This window comes from Lepidochelys olivacea (genome assembly GCF_965140295.1).
Source record: "Lepidochelys olivacea isolate rLepOli2 genome assembly, chromosome: 7".
Classification (NCBI taxonomy): domain Eukaryota; kingdom Metazoa; phylum Chordata; order Testudines; family Cheloniidae; genus Lepidochelys; species Lepidochelys olivacea.
Window position 1 is genome coordinate 30970750 of NC_140417.1, and position 12981 is coordinate 30983730.

General features: G+C 61.1%; 1 protein-coding gene across 1 annotated transcript; it reads left to right on the forward strand.

Annotated features, from left to right (window-relative positions):
* Positions 1-551: 551 nt before the first annotated feature.
* LOC311523149 (sodium/calcium exchanger 1-like) lies at positions 552-12887 on the forward strand. The gene is made up of 7 exons (XM_084632883.1): positions 552-1063; positions 4389-6167; positions 8451-8557; positions 8691-8815; positions 9676-9775; positions 9978-10250; positions 11441-12887. The coding sequence occupies exons 2-7, from the start codon at positions 4417-4419 to the stop codon at positions 11815-11817; spliced, it is 2733 nt and encodes a 910-aa protein (XP_084489009.1). The 5' UTR covers positions 552-1063; positions 4389-4416; the 3' UTR covers positions 11818-12887.
* Positions 12888-12981: the final 94 nt, after the last annotated feature.

A 12981-nucleotide genomic window follows, 5' to 3' on the forward strand; every position in this document is an offset into this window, starting at 1 on the left:
TCTTTCCCCTTCCGTCTGGGAGCCGCAGACAATGGGGGTGTCTGAAGAATGCGACGAGGGGAACAGCCAGACAGGACTACAGAATAGGAGAGGGAAGGGGGTGACTGGGAGCTCCCCCCACAGCCAGCGCTCCCACCACTCCCTACAGCGCCCCCTGCTGGAAGAGGCGGGTCTGGAGAAGCCAGGAGTTCCTCCCACAGCCGGCTCTCCCACCACTCCCTACAGCGCCCCCTGCTGGGAGAGGGGTTTCGGGGATCCCCCGGAGAACAAGAGGGGGTTGAGGGCAGGTGGGGAAGCGTTTGGAGGGGGAACTGGCGGCTGAGGACATATGCCGAAGAGCGTTTGTAGGATGGAGCTTGGGGGGGGCAGGGTCTGGAAGAGAGGGATTGGGGGGGAGGGAGCTGGGGTCGGGGAGCAGCAGAGGCGCAGCTGGAAGGTTTCCTCCTCCCTTCGTCAGTGTCTGACTTGCAGGCGTGGGTGCGGGTTTACTAGTTTGCAATGAAGCGTATGAGGACCCCCGCCCACTGAGCTCCCCCCCCCATCTCGGTTCCGGCGGCAGGGTGAGGGTGTGCTGCTGTTTTGCAGTGGGGGCCCCCTCCTGGCTTAGCTGGCCGTGCTAGGAGCCCCCACCCCCCCATCCCCATTGCAGGCTGCACACGGTGCCCTCCCCAGCCAGCCATCCCTCGCCAGGGTGGAGCATGAAGCTGCCAGCGGGAGCATCCTCAGCCTGTCCCCAGCAGTCGGGTTCGCTCCGCCGTTTTGCTGGTGCCCGCAGCCTGGCGGCAGAGGGGACCCCGGCCCCCCCCAGATCGGGGGGGAGCTCGGCTGGGGGGCTCTGCGGGAAGGGGCGGAGGCACAGGGTGTGGAGGGGATCGTGCAGACCCCCCCTCCTCTCCCAGCTGCGGATGGACCAGTGACTCCAGGAGCAGCCCTGTGCCCCCTCGAACGCCAGCTAACGGGGGTCCGCTCCTTTGCTCCCCACAGATCTGAGCAGCGGCGGGGGGAGCGTCTGTGCAGCCCGCCCCAGAGGGGAGGTGGTGCTGCCACCTGACCCCACAGTCCGGTAAGCGGGAGCTTGGGGAGAGGGGTTGCGGGGGAAAGCTGCCTCCCATGGATCTGAGCCGGGAGGTGTGTGGACTCTGCCTTGGGGGGAGGGGGGAAGCGACCGCTCCCCCTGCCTGACTGATGCCCAGGGAAGATCCCCCCCGGGGGTTCCGGGTGGGGGGTGTTGGGGAATCCTGCCTCGTTTACATCTTTAATCCCCCTGAATTTATTTGCAGCTCCTCCCCAATCGAGGAAAGGTGCACAGAAAAAAAAGGGGGGGGATTTGGGAGAGGTAAAATTTGGGGGGGATGGAGGGAGCTGGTCTGCATGTGTCCAATTCTGCATTCCTGGGCTGTCTTGCTGGAAGGGGAGGACCCAGACACCAGGGCAGCCACATGGGGGAGGGCGGGGGGGAGGGAAGGGGCGGGGTGAGATTGCTGGGATGTGTTGTGTGTGTCTTGGTATGGGGGGCTGGGGGCACAGGAGACCTGGCCCCAAGAGGGGTGGGGGTTGGAGAGATGGTACTGGGCTGCAGGGGCCTGACTCTGGCTTTTGTGGATTTAAAAAAAATATTCCAGACAGCAGGGGGTTGCCCCTCCCCTGCCCTATAGAACTGCCCCCCAAAGCTGATGCTCCCCCCCACCAAACTTCCCCCTCCAACCTTGGGGAGCTCCCCCTACCCCCCCAAAGACCCCCCACCTGGGGCTCTTCCCCCTCTACAGAGCCATCCCACATCTCCCCCAACCTGGCGCACTGAGTCTCTACTCCGGGTCTCACTGCCCCCCACATTGCTGTCATCTTGCCCCTGGGGCTCTCCCCTCCCCCAGCTCTCCAGGAAATTCTGTTGCCTGAAACAGCTTGGGCTCAGCTGTCTTCTGTTTGGTGAGGGAGGTGATCTCCTCCCTTGGAGGGCAGGGTAATCGCCGCCCCCTGCTCCCCTGCCATCCCCAGTACTGGGGTGGCCTAGGGTCATGCATGAGAACTGGACAGCAAACGGAAAGTGCCTTGCACTGAGGGGATGGGGGCATGCATGCAGTGCCTTGCATGGGCGGACAGGAGGGGATGCATGGGCAACATTTTGCATGGGGGATGTATGTGCAACACACAACAGTATGGTGCATGTATCCACCCAGCCCTGCATGTACAGGGACCCTGGGCCTGTACTAATGGTGCACACCCGTGCATGGGGTCACACACTGACAACCCACAGTCACAGCCACGACCCACCTGGAGCAGTGCCTTGCATGCTCACCCACAGCTCTTGCACACCTGGAGCAGCACCTTGCATGGTCATCCATGGTCCCTGGAGCAGTGCCTTGCACACGCTCCCACATCCCTGCACATCCAGAGCAGTGCCTTGCATGCTCATGCATGGCCCCCATGCACCCAGAGCAGTGCCTTGCACACACACTCATGGTCTCCATGCATCGCCTCGCATGCTCACCCGTGGCCCCCGTGCACCCAGAGCAGTGCCTTGCATACTCTTCCACAGTCCTGTTCACACTCTGGTGAGACACCCCCCTGCCAAAGAGTTCAGTATGGAGGCACCTGGCATGGTCTGAGGTGAAGTTCATGTGCCCCCCCCCCAGCCAGCCCCACCCACTCCTGCAATCCTAGCCCCCAGGTCTGTGGAAGATGGTCCTGGGAAGATGGTCCTGTGCATGTTCACCAGCACAGTCTTTGCACACTTACCCCTCTACAAGTGAAACCCTGCTACACTCACTTGAGTTTCTCCTTGCTCACCTTACTGTCCCTTAGTGCAACCCTCGCACGGCCACATTTAGCTTGCAGAATGTTACCCTGGGGAGAATTGCAACCCCTTCCCACTGTGTGTTGTTTTGCAGGACTGCAGCCCGCTTGGCAAAGGGCATCTCTCCTCATGGGGAGGAGGCTCCTACCTCCAAACTGGGAGAGAGGAGAGTTGCAGGGTGTAAAGTGCTCCCAGTCCCCCCACCCGCCCTGTATCCCAAGTCATGGGGAGATCACTGGTATAGCTCAGCCTGGCACAGGCTGCAGGGACAGGAAGGCAGCTCGGGAATGGGGGGGACTCTGGGGATGGGATGGGGGATTGCAAGGGGCACAAACTCCCTGGGGATAGGGTGGGAGGAATGGAAGTCAAGGAAGAGTGGGGGCTTCTGGGACATTCAGTGGGGTAGGGAGGGCCCGGGGTGGAGGGCTCCTCCAGTCACTGGTCCCCAGCCCCATCTCTGGGGGGTCCCCAGTTGGTGCTGATGCAGGGGGGTGTGTGGTTGTGGGGGTGAGGAACCAGCACAGGGGAGGAGTGTGAGCTGAGGGGAGTTTGGGGGGAGGAGGGGGCCAGCATGGGGGGTTCTTGAGCTGTGGGCACCCACCGGGATGGAGGGGAGTGTCCACACCAAACCTCACCACCTCAGCAAATTAATGGGGACTCCTAAAAATCCATTAAACTCAGCAGAGGAAGGGTCAACCCCTGCAGTATCTCCAGCCCCAAGACCAAGGAGTCACCCCCCCCCCACATGGACACAGGCCGAGTGAGGGGCTGGAGTTGGGGCACACACCACATTCACAAGCTCTGCCAGCACCTGGTTGGACGGGCACTGGTGTGGGTTTGGGCTCTGTATACTAAACTGGCTGAGGGGGTCACTCCCAACTGCTCCCCCTGACCCTGCCATGGGGACAATCCTGCTGCCCCATGGCGGGGAGGTTAGAGCCCCCTAATGCAGCCTGATGGGGCAGCTGGTGCTCAGCAGGGCTTGGAAAGGGCACGAGGGGCCCCCCTCCTCTCAGTAGCCATCTGGGGCAAGCACCAGCCCTGTGGTGCCCAACTGGGCCCAAGCATCATTTATGTCTGACTGGTGCTGTCTCTTGACCCATAGAGCACAGATGGGTCCTGTGAACCAGCTACCAGCACTGCCTTGAACCACTGGCATGGATCATGGGGCACAGAGTCAGAGAACCCAGGAGTCCTGGCTCCCAGCATTCTCCTCTCCCTCTCCTGCCTCCCGCACTCAAAGAGCAGAGAGGACTGGGAACCAGGACTCCTGGGTTCCATTTCCAGCCTGGGAGGGGAGTGGGTCCAGTAGCTGAGGACTCCTGGGTTTTTAACCAACGCCCTGTCTCCAGGAGGGGAGGGAGACGCAGTGGGCAATGGAGGCTGAGCTGGATGCAGTATGTTTTGCGGCCTCCCGTGTTAAAGGGTCAGATCCGTTCTACCCCAGATCCTCCCAACGTCACAAGGAAGCAGCCGCACCCATCCCCTTCCAGCCCACAAGGAAGGGGATGACCTCCCAGCCCTCCTCCCCACCAGCCCCACTAGGTACCGTGTGTCTTCCTCATTCCTCACTATGCCCCCTCCTCTCTTGCAGGTCCTGCCTGCCCACCCCTACTCCCACCATGCCTCACCTGTCCCACCTTGGGGCCTCTACCTTCTTCCTCCTCCTGGCCTTGAGCCTCCCGCTGCACCAGGCCAAGGTGGAGGAGGGGCTGAGGAGTCCAACCCAGGGAGCATCATCGCTGGATGGGGCTAATGTCAGCACCTTGTGCCAGGAGGCCTCAGAGTGCCAGGAGGGAGTGATCCTGCCCGTGTGGCTACCCCAGAACCCCTCGGTGGGCGACAAGGTGGCCCGGGCCATCGTGTACTTCGTGGCAATGATCTACATGTTCCTGGGCATGTCCATCATTGCCGACCGCTTCATGGCCTCCATCGAGGTCATCACCTCGCAGGAGAAGGAGATCACTGTGAAGAAGGCCAATGGTGAGACCAGCACCACCACTATCCGCATCTGGAACGAGACAGTCTCCAACCTGACGCTCATGGCGCTGGGTTCCTCAGCGCCCGAGATCATGCTCTCCATCATCGAGATCGTGGGCCACAACTTCCAGGCAGGCGACATGGGGCCCAGCACCATCGTGGGCAGTGCCGCCTTCAACATGTTTGTCATCATCGCTGTGTGCGTGCACGTGGTGCCCGAGGGCGAGACGCGCAGGATCAAGCACCTGCGCGTCTTCTTTGTTACGGCTGCCTGGAGCATCTTCGCCTACATCTGGCTCTACCTCATCCTGGCCTGCTTCTCCCCCGGTGAGGTGGAGGTGTGGGAAGGCCTGCTCACTTTCCTCTTCTTCCCCATCTGCGTGGTGCAGGCCTGGCTGGCTGACCGCCGCCTCCTCTTCTACAGGTACATACAGAAGAAGTACCGCGCCGACAAGGCCCGGGGCCTGATCATTGAGACAGAAGGCGACGCAGCCCTCCCCAAGCTGGAGGTGGAGTTGGACAGCGCCCAGGCCAGCGGAATGGGCGAGGCAGGTAAGGACGGGGACGAGGAGGCCCGGCGTGACATGGCGCGCACCCTGAGGGACCTGCGGCAGAAGCACCCAGAGAAGGACATGGAGCAGCTGATTGAGATGGCGAACTACCATGTGCTGGTGCAGCAGCAAAAGAGCCGGGCCTTCTACCGCATCCAGGCTACCCGCATGATGATCGGAGCGGGCAACATCCTGAAGAAGCACGCAGCCGACCAGGCGCGCAAGGCGCTGAGTCTGCCGGAGGTGCGCCCCGAGGACGACGACTCGCTCACCAGGGTGACCTTCGAGCCGGCGCTGTACCAGTGCTTTGAGAACTGCGGCGCCGTGGTGCTGACGGTGGAGCGGCGCGGTGGCGACGTGGCCCGCATGGCCGTGCGCGTGGATTTCCGCACCGAGGACGGCACGGCCAATGCCGGCTCGGACTACGAGTACGCCGAGGGCACGCTGCTCTTCCAGCCGGGAGAGACGCAGCGCGAGATCCGCGTGGGCATCATCGACGATGACATCTTCGAGGAGGACGAGTACTTCCGCGTGCACCTCAGCAACGTGCAGGCTGCCTGGGCCGAGCCGGGCGCTGAGCCGCCCCCCAAGGCCTGCCTGGGCCCCGCCGCCACTGCCACCGTCACCATCTTCGACGACGATCATGCCGGCATCTTCACCTTTGAGGGCGCCTCGGTGCGGGTCAGCGAGAGCGTGGGGGCCGTGCGGGTGCGGGTGCTGCGCACCTCAGGGGCCCGGGGCTGCGTGGCCCTGCCCTACCGCACCGTGGAGGGTACCGCAAAGGCTGGGGAGGACTATGAGGAGGCCGAGGGCAAGGTGGAGTTCCTCAACGACGAGATCACGTGAGAGACATGGAGGGGGGAGATGGGGGAGCGCCGAAGGGGAGCAGGTACAAAGGGGCAAGGTCGGGAAGGGCAGGGACAGCAAGGTGAGGGAGAACGGGGCTGGGGAAGGTTACAAGGATCAGGCAGCAGGGCTTTGGGGGAGCAGTGGGAGGAGGGGACAGCTGCTGAGGGGGCAATCAGGGTGCTGGATAGCAGGGAGAAGGGCACCTGATGTGTATGTGAGGGGGACAATGGCCAGGGAAAGGAGGGTCAAGGACAAGGTGCGTGTGGGGTGGTCAGAGGAGCAGGTATCTGGCAGGGAACCAAGGATAACAGGAGGGCCATGGATGGGGACTGAGGAGCACCAGCAGAGCTGGAGGGCAGAGCCCAAGGCTGGGCTAGCCGGGGGCTGCACATCAGTGTGGAGGGGCACTGGCAGGGGGCTGAACGAGGCAATTGCTGGAGCAGCCATTCTCCCCAATGGCTGAGCCTGGAGCCCATGCGGGGTGCGTGAGCATCTTCACTTCAGCAGAGCTGGGAGCAGGGGATGTTTGTTGCAGCTACTTTGCAGCTCCAGATACCAGGGGTTCAACCCCAACCTCCTTGGGCAACTGGTAGGTGAAATGGAAAGCAGGGGGCACCGAGTCCCCTTCCCCACACTGTACATGGGCTCCCCTCCTCCATCCCTTGCCCCCGACCCCACTCCCCAATTCAGTCAACTGCACTGAAAATGGAAAACTAATTTCAGAGAAGGATAAATTCCCCCCCCCCTTCACCCCTCCCGGTGTCTCCATGGCAACAGTGAGCTTTCCCCCCAGACATGAGCCCAGACAAGGGGTTGGGGGAGCCCTCGATCTCCTGTTCACCAGTGCAATTAGGGGGGAGGGGCGTGCATGTGATGGTGGTGAACCAGTGAGTGTGAGCAGGTGGGAAAGCGGTCATGCCCCCCAGGCAGGAGCAGAGCCCAGCACACCAGCACTCAGGTGAGGTGGGTGCAAATCAATGGGGCGCAGCCATGGGCTGCCCCAGGAGCTCGCCGGCCTGCAGCGGGGTAGCTCAGGCCAAGGGTGCGGAGTGGGGGATATTAGGGCTCTGTATTGGGGGTCAGTGATAGTGGAGATCAGGGAGAACATTAGGGCCAGCTGGGGTGTATGGGGAGGGCACAGGCTGTGCTGAGGATGTGAGACGCTCTGTGCTGAGATCCCTACAGCTGGCAGATAAACCTCCCTTGCTCCCCCTCTGCTCTTCTCCCCCCACACCGCCCCAGCTGCTCCCAGCACCGCCAGAGCGAAGGGCCCTTTGTGCTCATAATTAGAGAGCAGAACAGATGGCGCGTGGGGGGGCGGGTACAGCCAGTGACTGCGCTGCCAGGGCCTGATCCCCAAGTGACCACATCCGGGGGGGTGGGGTTTGCAGGGAGCCCACAGCTGGGATAGCAGGGGGCTGGGGATCAGGACTGAGGGGGACTAGCGGAGCTGGGAGGGCAGTGGACTGTGGGGTAGAACTGAGGGGCACAGACAGAGCTGTGTGGGGGAGCCCGCAGCTGGGATAGCATGGGACTGGGATTGAGGGGCACCACAGAGCTGTGGGGGGAGCCTAGGGCTGGGTGAGCAAGAAGGGTGGGATCGAGGGGCACCTGCAGAGCTGGGGGGACTCCCCGGTTCAATAATGGGGTGAAGCAGCCGATTCCCCTGTGCTCTGTTAAAGGCCAATGGGATTGTGGGGCCTGGAGCCGCCTCCCCAAATGGCCCAAGCCTATTGGCTGATCCCCCTCTCCCGCACTCAGCTCTGCAGCATCCATTAACCCCCAACCTGCTGCTTGACATTTGTGGGAAGGGAGGGGAGCGATGAGGGGGGACAGAGATCTGTTTGAGGGGCGGGTGATGGGTGGGCAGGGAGGTGTCGCAGTGGAGGGGCTCAGTGGGTGGTTGGGGGAAGGGAGCAGAGGGGCGGTGTTCCCAGCTGTTCCCTTTTGTAATTACCTGCCCCAAATTAGCTTTGAGTTGATGCCAGCTGCGGGCAGGGGATAGTGGGGGGGGGCAGCCTGGGTAGCGGGCTGATTGTGTACAAGCTAAGATGGTAGCACAACCCCCTCCTTATGGGGCAAGGTCACCCACCCCAAATCAGGGGCCCCAGACCCTCACCTGCTCCAGTTGGAGCAGACAGCCCAGGATGAGCACCCCCTGCTCCTCACATGCAGTGGCCTTATCACCCTGTGCCCCACAACCAGCACCCCAATCTCACCCTGTACCCCACAGCCAGCACCCCCATCTCACCTCGCCTCCCAATTTTTCCCTCTAGGAAATTCATCGAGATTAAAATAATCGATGACGAGGAATATGAGAAAAACAAGAATTTCCACCTGGAGCTGGGGCCCCCTGAACTGCTGGAGATGGGGCTGCGGCATGGTACGGGGGGCGGGGGGGGAGGGCACAGTCCATGGTACTGGGGGGTGCAATGTGGATGGGGCGCTGGGCAGCACAGGGAAGTGGGGTGGGGGAAGCCAGAGACTAACAGTCCCTCTGCCTCTTCTCACCACAGGTGACTCTAATGAGAACCGCCCCACTGAGGGGGAGGAGGGGACCGCCATCGCCAAGATGGGGTGTCCCAGCCTTGGGGAACACCCCAAACTTGAGGTGGTGATTGAGGAGTCCTATGAGTTCAAGGTAAGTGCCCAAGTGTGTCCCTTCCCTCCTCCCCCATGCACTACCTGTGCCCCCTCTGCCCCATCCCTCTGGCTCCCCATGTGCCCCTTCTGCCCCCCCCACCCTACACCACCCCTCCCCAATGTCCCAGTTGCCCCATTCCCCCAGACCCCACAGCATCCCGTGCAACCTTTCCTGCCCCCCTCACTCAGGCACCCCACCAGCCTCCCTTCCCCTGCTTAGCTGGGCCAGAGACCAAGTCCACCAGCCTCCCCAGAGGACATCTCCCACACTCCATACCTGCCCCCCACGTGCTATCTGCTCCAGTGCCCTTTCTGGCACAGCAGAATGGGGCGCAGAGGGATGATGCACCAGACTCAGGGACAGTTGCTCTCTTACCCCAGGAGTCCTTCCGCCCCCCACATACCTCACACAAGGCTGCCCAAGTCAGGAGGCCATTGAGGGGCACACATAGAGCCCAGGTGTGAGGGGGCGGTTCCCTAGGTACACCACCAGCCCCCAACATCTTCCTGCAGCTCCCAGCCTCCCCCCATTGAGCATCTCGGCTCTGGGCTTTGCTCCGCTCTGCCCCTATATTGCCATAGCTCCCACAATGGGCCTTGGGGCCAGAGCTGTCCCTTGGGTAGGGCAAACCAGGGCGACTGCTCCGGGCCCCGCGCTTTGGGGGGTCCTGTGGGCTGGTGCAATTGGCGAGTGCGGTCGATTCTGGAAGACATAGCGCAGGAACTAGGGGCGTGGGGGCTGCCACTGATGCACAGCGGGTCCCCCAAGCTGGCGGGGGCTGATTTGTCCCAGGCCCCACACCCCCTAGAGATGGCCCTGCCACCATCTCAGCCCTCTTTATTCCCCCCCACACACAGAGTACTGTGGACAAACTGATCAAGAAAACCAACTTGGCACTGGTTGTGGGGAGCAGCAGCTGGAGGGAGCAATTCGTCAGTGCCGTGACGGTCAGCGCTGGTACGAAGAGGTGGGGCTGGAGGAGGAGAGGCTGGGGGAGTGCACCCCACCCAGGGATGGGCAGGACTTGGGGGGACCCTATTCTCTCCTGCCCCAGGGCACAATGAGGAGGTGGGTGAGGAGCACTGGGGGGCTACAGGGAGGCAGTGGGAATGGGTACAGGGGGTTATCCCACTCTTACCTCTTCTCCCCCCCCGGCCAGGGGATGAGGACGAGGACGAGACAGGCGAGGAGCGGCTCCCGTCCTGCTTCGACTACATCATGCACTTCCTGACGGTGTTCTGGAAGGTTCTCTTTGCCTTCGTGCCCCCCACCGAGTACTGGGGGGGCTGGGCCTGCTTCCTTGTCTCCATCGCGCTCATTGGGGTGCTCACTGCGCTCACTGGTGACCTGGCCTCGCACTTCGGCTGCACCGTCGGCCTCAAGGACTCAGTCACTGCCGTGGTCTTCGTGGCCCTTGGCACCTCCGTGCCTGGTGAGTGGGGCAGGGGGACTCCACACAGGGGCTCCATGGGGCGAGGGGCTCTGTGCCTGGTGTCACGGAGTCAGGGCTATGGCCCAAGCCTATAACCAGTCTCCTGGGAGTGACCTCTTTAGCAGGCTGGGCCCCAGGGACCCACAGCTCCACCGGGGCAGGCCTGTGGCCTCCGAGATTGGGCCTTTCGGCAAGAGCTTTCCCTGTATCTCTCTGGGACTTCCTGCAGCAGGTCCAGGCAAGCCAGCAGGAGGCTTGGACTGTGCCCCTTTCCAGTTGCAATGCTCCCCGGGCACTGAAAAGGCAGCCTTTTCTAAATGGGGTTCCCATCGATGAGTCACCTGGCTGCTACAGCAGCTAAAAGTACCTAGGTTAGCACAGAGGAGGGGTTAAGCCATAGCTTACCCATGTCAAATCTGATGGGACAGCCAAGCTGTGCTGGACTGCAGCTCTGGCGCTCTCTCTCTCTCCCTCTCCCCCTTGTCTGTCTTCCCGGAGTGTTAGGTGTTGATGGTTCAGTCCTTGGGCATCTTTTTGTCTTGTGGGATGCTCATGGATTTGGGTCGGTTTCAGCCTGTTTAATGGCCCTGTTTGTTCCACCCATCTAGCCAGGCAACACCCACATCTCATGCCTCCTGCACTATCTTCGCAGGAGACTTACACTTATTTGTTACAATGCAAAGTGCAGAGGGAAACTGAGGCACACATAGGCTTCATAAAAATAATACAGAAAATCCCCATTTTGTTATGTGTGGTGGGAGGGGGGTGTTGCATGCGGGGTGGGGTCTCTGTTTTGGGGTGGAGTGGGGCAGACGGGGGGTTCTATGCTTGGTTAGCAGGGGGTGGTAGGGAATGAGGCATTGGGTGGGGTGCTGTACTAATTCCCTTCCCCATGTCACCCCCTGCATCACCCCCCCCACTAACTTTTCTCTTCCCCTCTGCTCACTCCTCCAATGATCTAACTGAACTCTGCCCCAGTAACCCCCCATGCCTCACTCAAACCCTCCCCCTGCACCCTCACTGACTCTATTTCCCCTGACCCTATTAATCGCTGTCCCTCTGTCTTGCCTCCATTAACCCCTCCCCCCATTAACGCTTCACCCTGTCCTCCCCCATCAGCTCCTCTCCCGCCATTAACACTTCACTCTGGCCTGTCCCCCTCCCCACTAACCTGCCCTCTTCCATTGCAGACACCTTTGCCAGTCGGGCAGCGGCAATCCAGGACCAATACGCGGATGCCTCTATCGGCAACGTGACGGGCAGTAATGCAGTCAACGTCTTCCTAGGCATAGGGGTGGCCTGGACCATTGCGGCCGGGTACTGGGCCAGCCAGGGCCAGCGCTTTGTGGTGTCGCCGGGCACGCTGGCCTTCTCCGTCACGCTTTTCACTATCTTTGCCCTGCTGAGCATCGCTGTACTGCTGTACCGGCGCCGAGCACCTGTGGGGGGCGAGCTGGGGGGTCCCCGCACCCCCAAAATTCTCACTGCCCTGCTCTTCTTCTGTTTCTGGCTCCTCTACATCCTGCTGGCTGCTCTGGAGGCTTACTGCCACATCCAGGGCTTCTGAGGGGTGGGGAGACCCCCATTCTCTGGCTGGTGGGACCCCCTCCAGCCTCAGTTCTGGGTGGGGAGAACTGTCCTGCCCCAGTTCTTGGGAGGCGAGGCCTCTGGCTGGGGGTGGGAAGTACCCACCAGCTCTGGGGAAAGCCCCTCACAACCCCTGGGAGGCTATGCCCCCGGCTCAGTGCTCGGGGGTGAGGGGACATTACAGCTGCTGCAGGAGCAAAGGACATTCCAACCTCCCCCATTGCCTGCCCCCCCTCAAACTGTAGTCCCCTTTCCCCACCCTGACACCCTTCCAGCTCTGGGGAAATCCCCAGCCCCCACTCAGTTCAAAAGGGGACAAAGGACATTCCAAGTGTAGACTGTCCCCTCCAGTGCATTTTGGATTTAGCTGGGGTCAAAGGTCATTCCATCCACACCCAAGAGCCCCTCCTGCCCCAAGCCCCTGCCACCAGCTGTTTCCCCACTTATGCCATGAGGTAGCAAGGACACAAGAGAGGGTAACTATGCCTGTAGGTGGCAGGATAGTTGGGGGGGGTTGTGTTAGCGGGGGCTGGCACACAGCAGCAGCCCCACCCGCAGGGCTGCAAGGGTCAGCACACAAATTGGAGAGGGGGCAGGGGAAAGAGGGTCAGTCTCTCTCTCGTCCACTTTGTTTTTAAACCTCCCTGCTCCCAAGCACAGGGAATCTTGTGTCCCCCCCAAAAGCACCATTATTAATGGACTCTCACTGGGACAAGGGACAACCCCCGGGATCTCAGTGGGGGAAAAGGCTCCAAATTCAATATTAGGGTCACCCCCATTGCCCTCCAAAACAGCACAAAGTCTTGCTAATGAAAATAGCAACAAATTGGGGTTCATTCCCTCCTGTCCATTCCATCCCATACAGAGCCCAGATTTCTATTCTGTTGATTTTATTTAAAAAGATAGAAAAGAATATTTTATTTTGTATTTAACAACAACAACAGAGCCCCACGCTCCAGATTCCTCCCCGGAGAACTGGGCTGTGGAGATAACTGATGCAGCCATACCCCCCTTCCGGTGCATGGTCTCTTGTCCTGGCGTCTGCCTTTTGTTAGCATTTGTGAGTCAATATATGTGTTTGCACTTGTCCATCTGTCCGTCTGTGTCTGCCTGTTGCTGGCTGGTTAGACCCCCAATGTTTCCT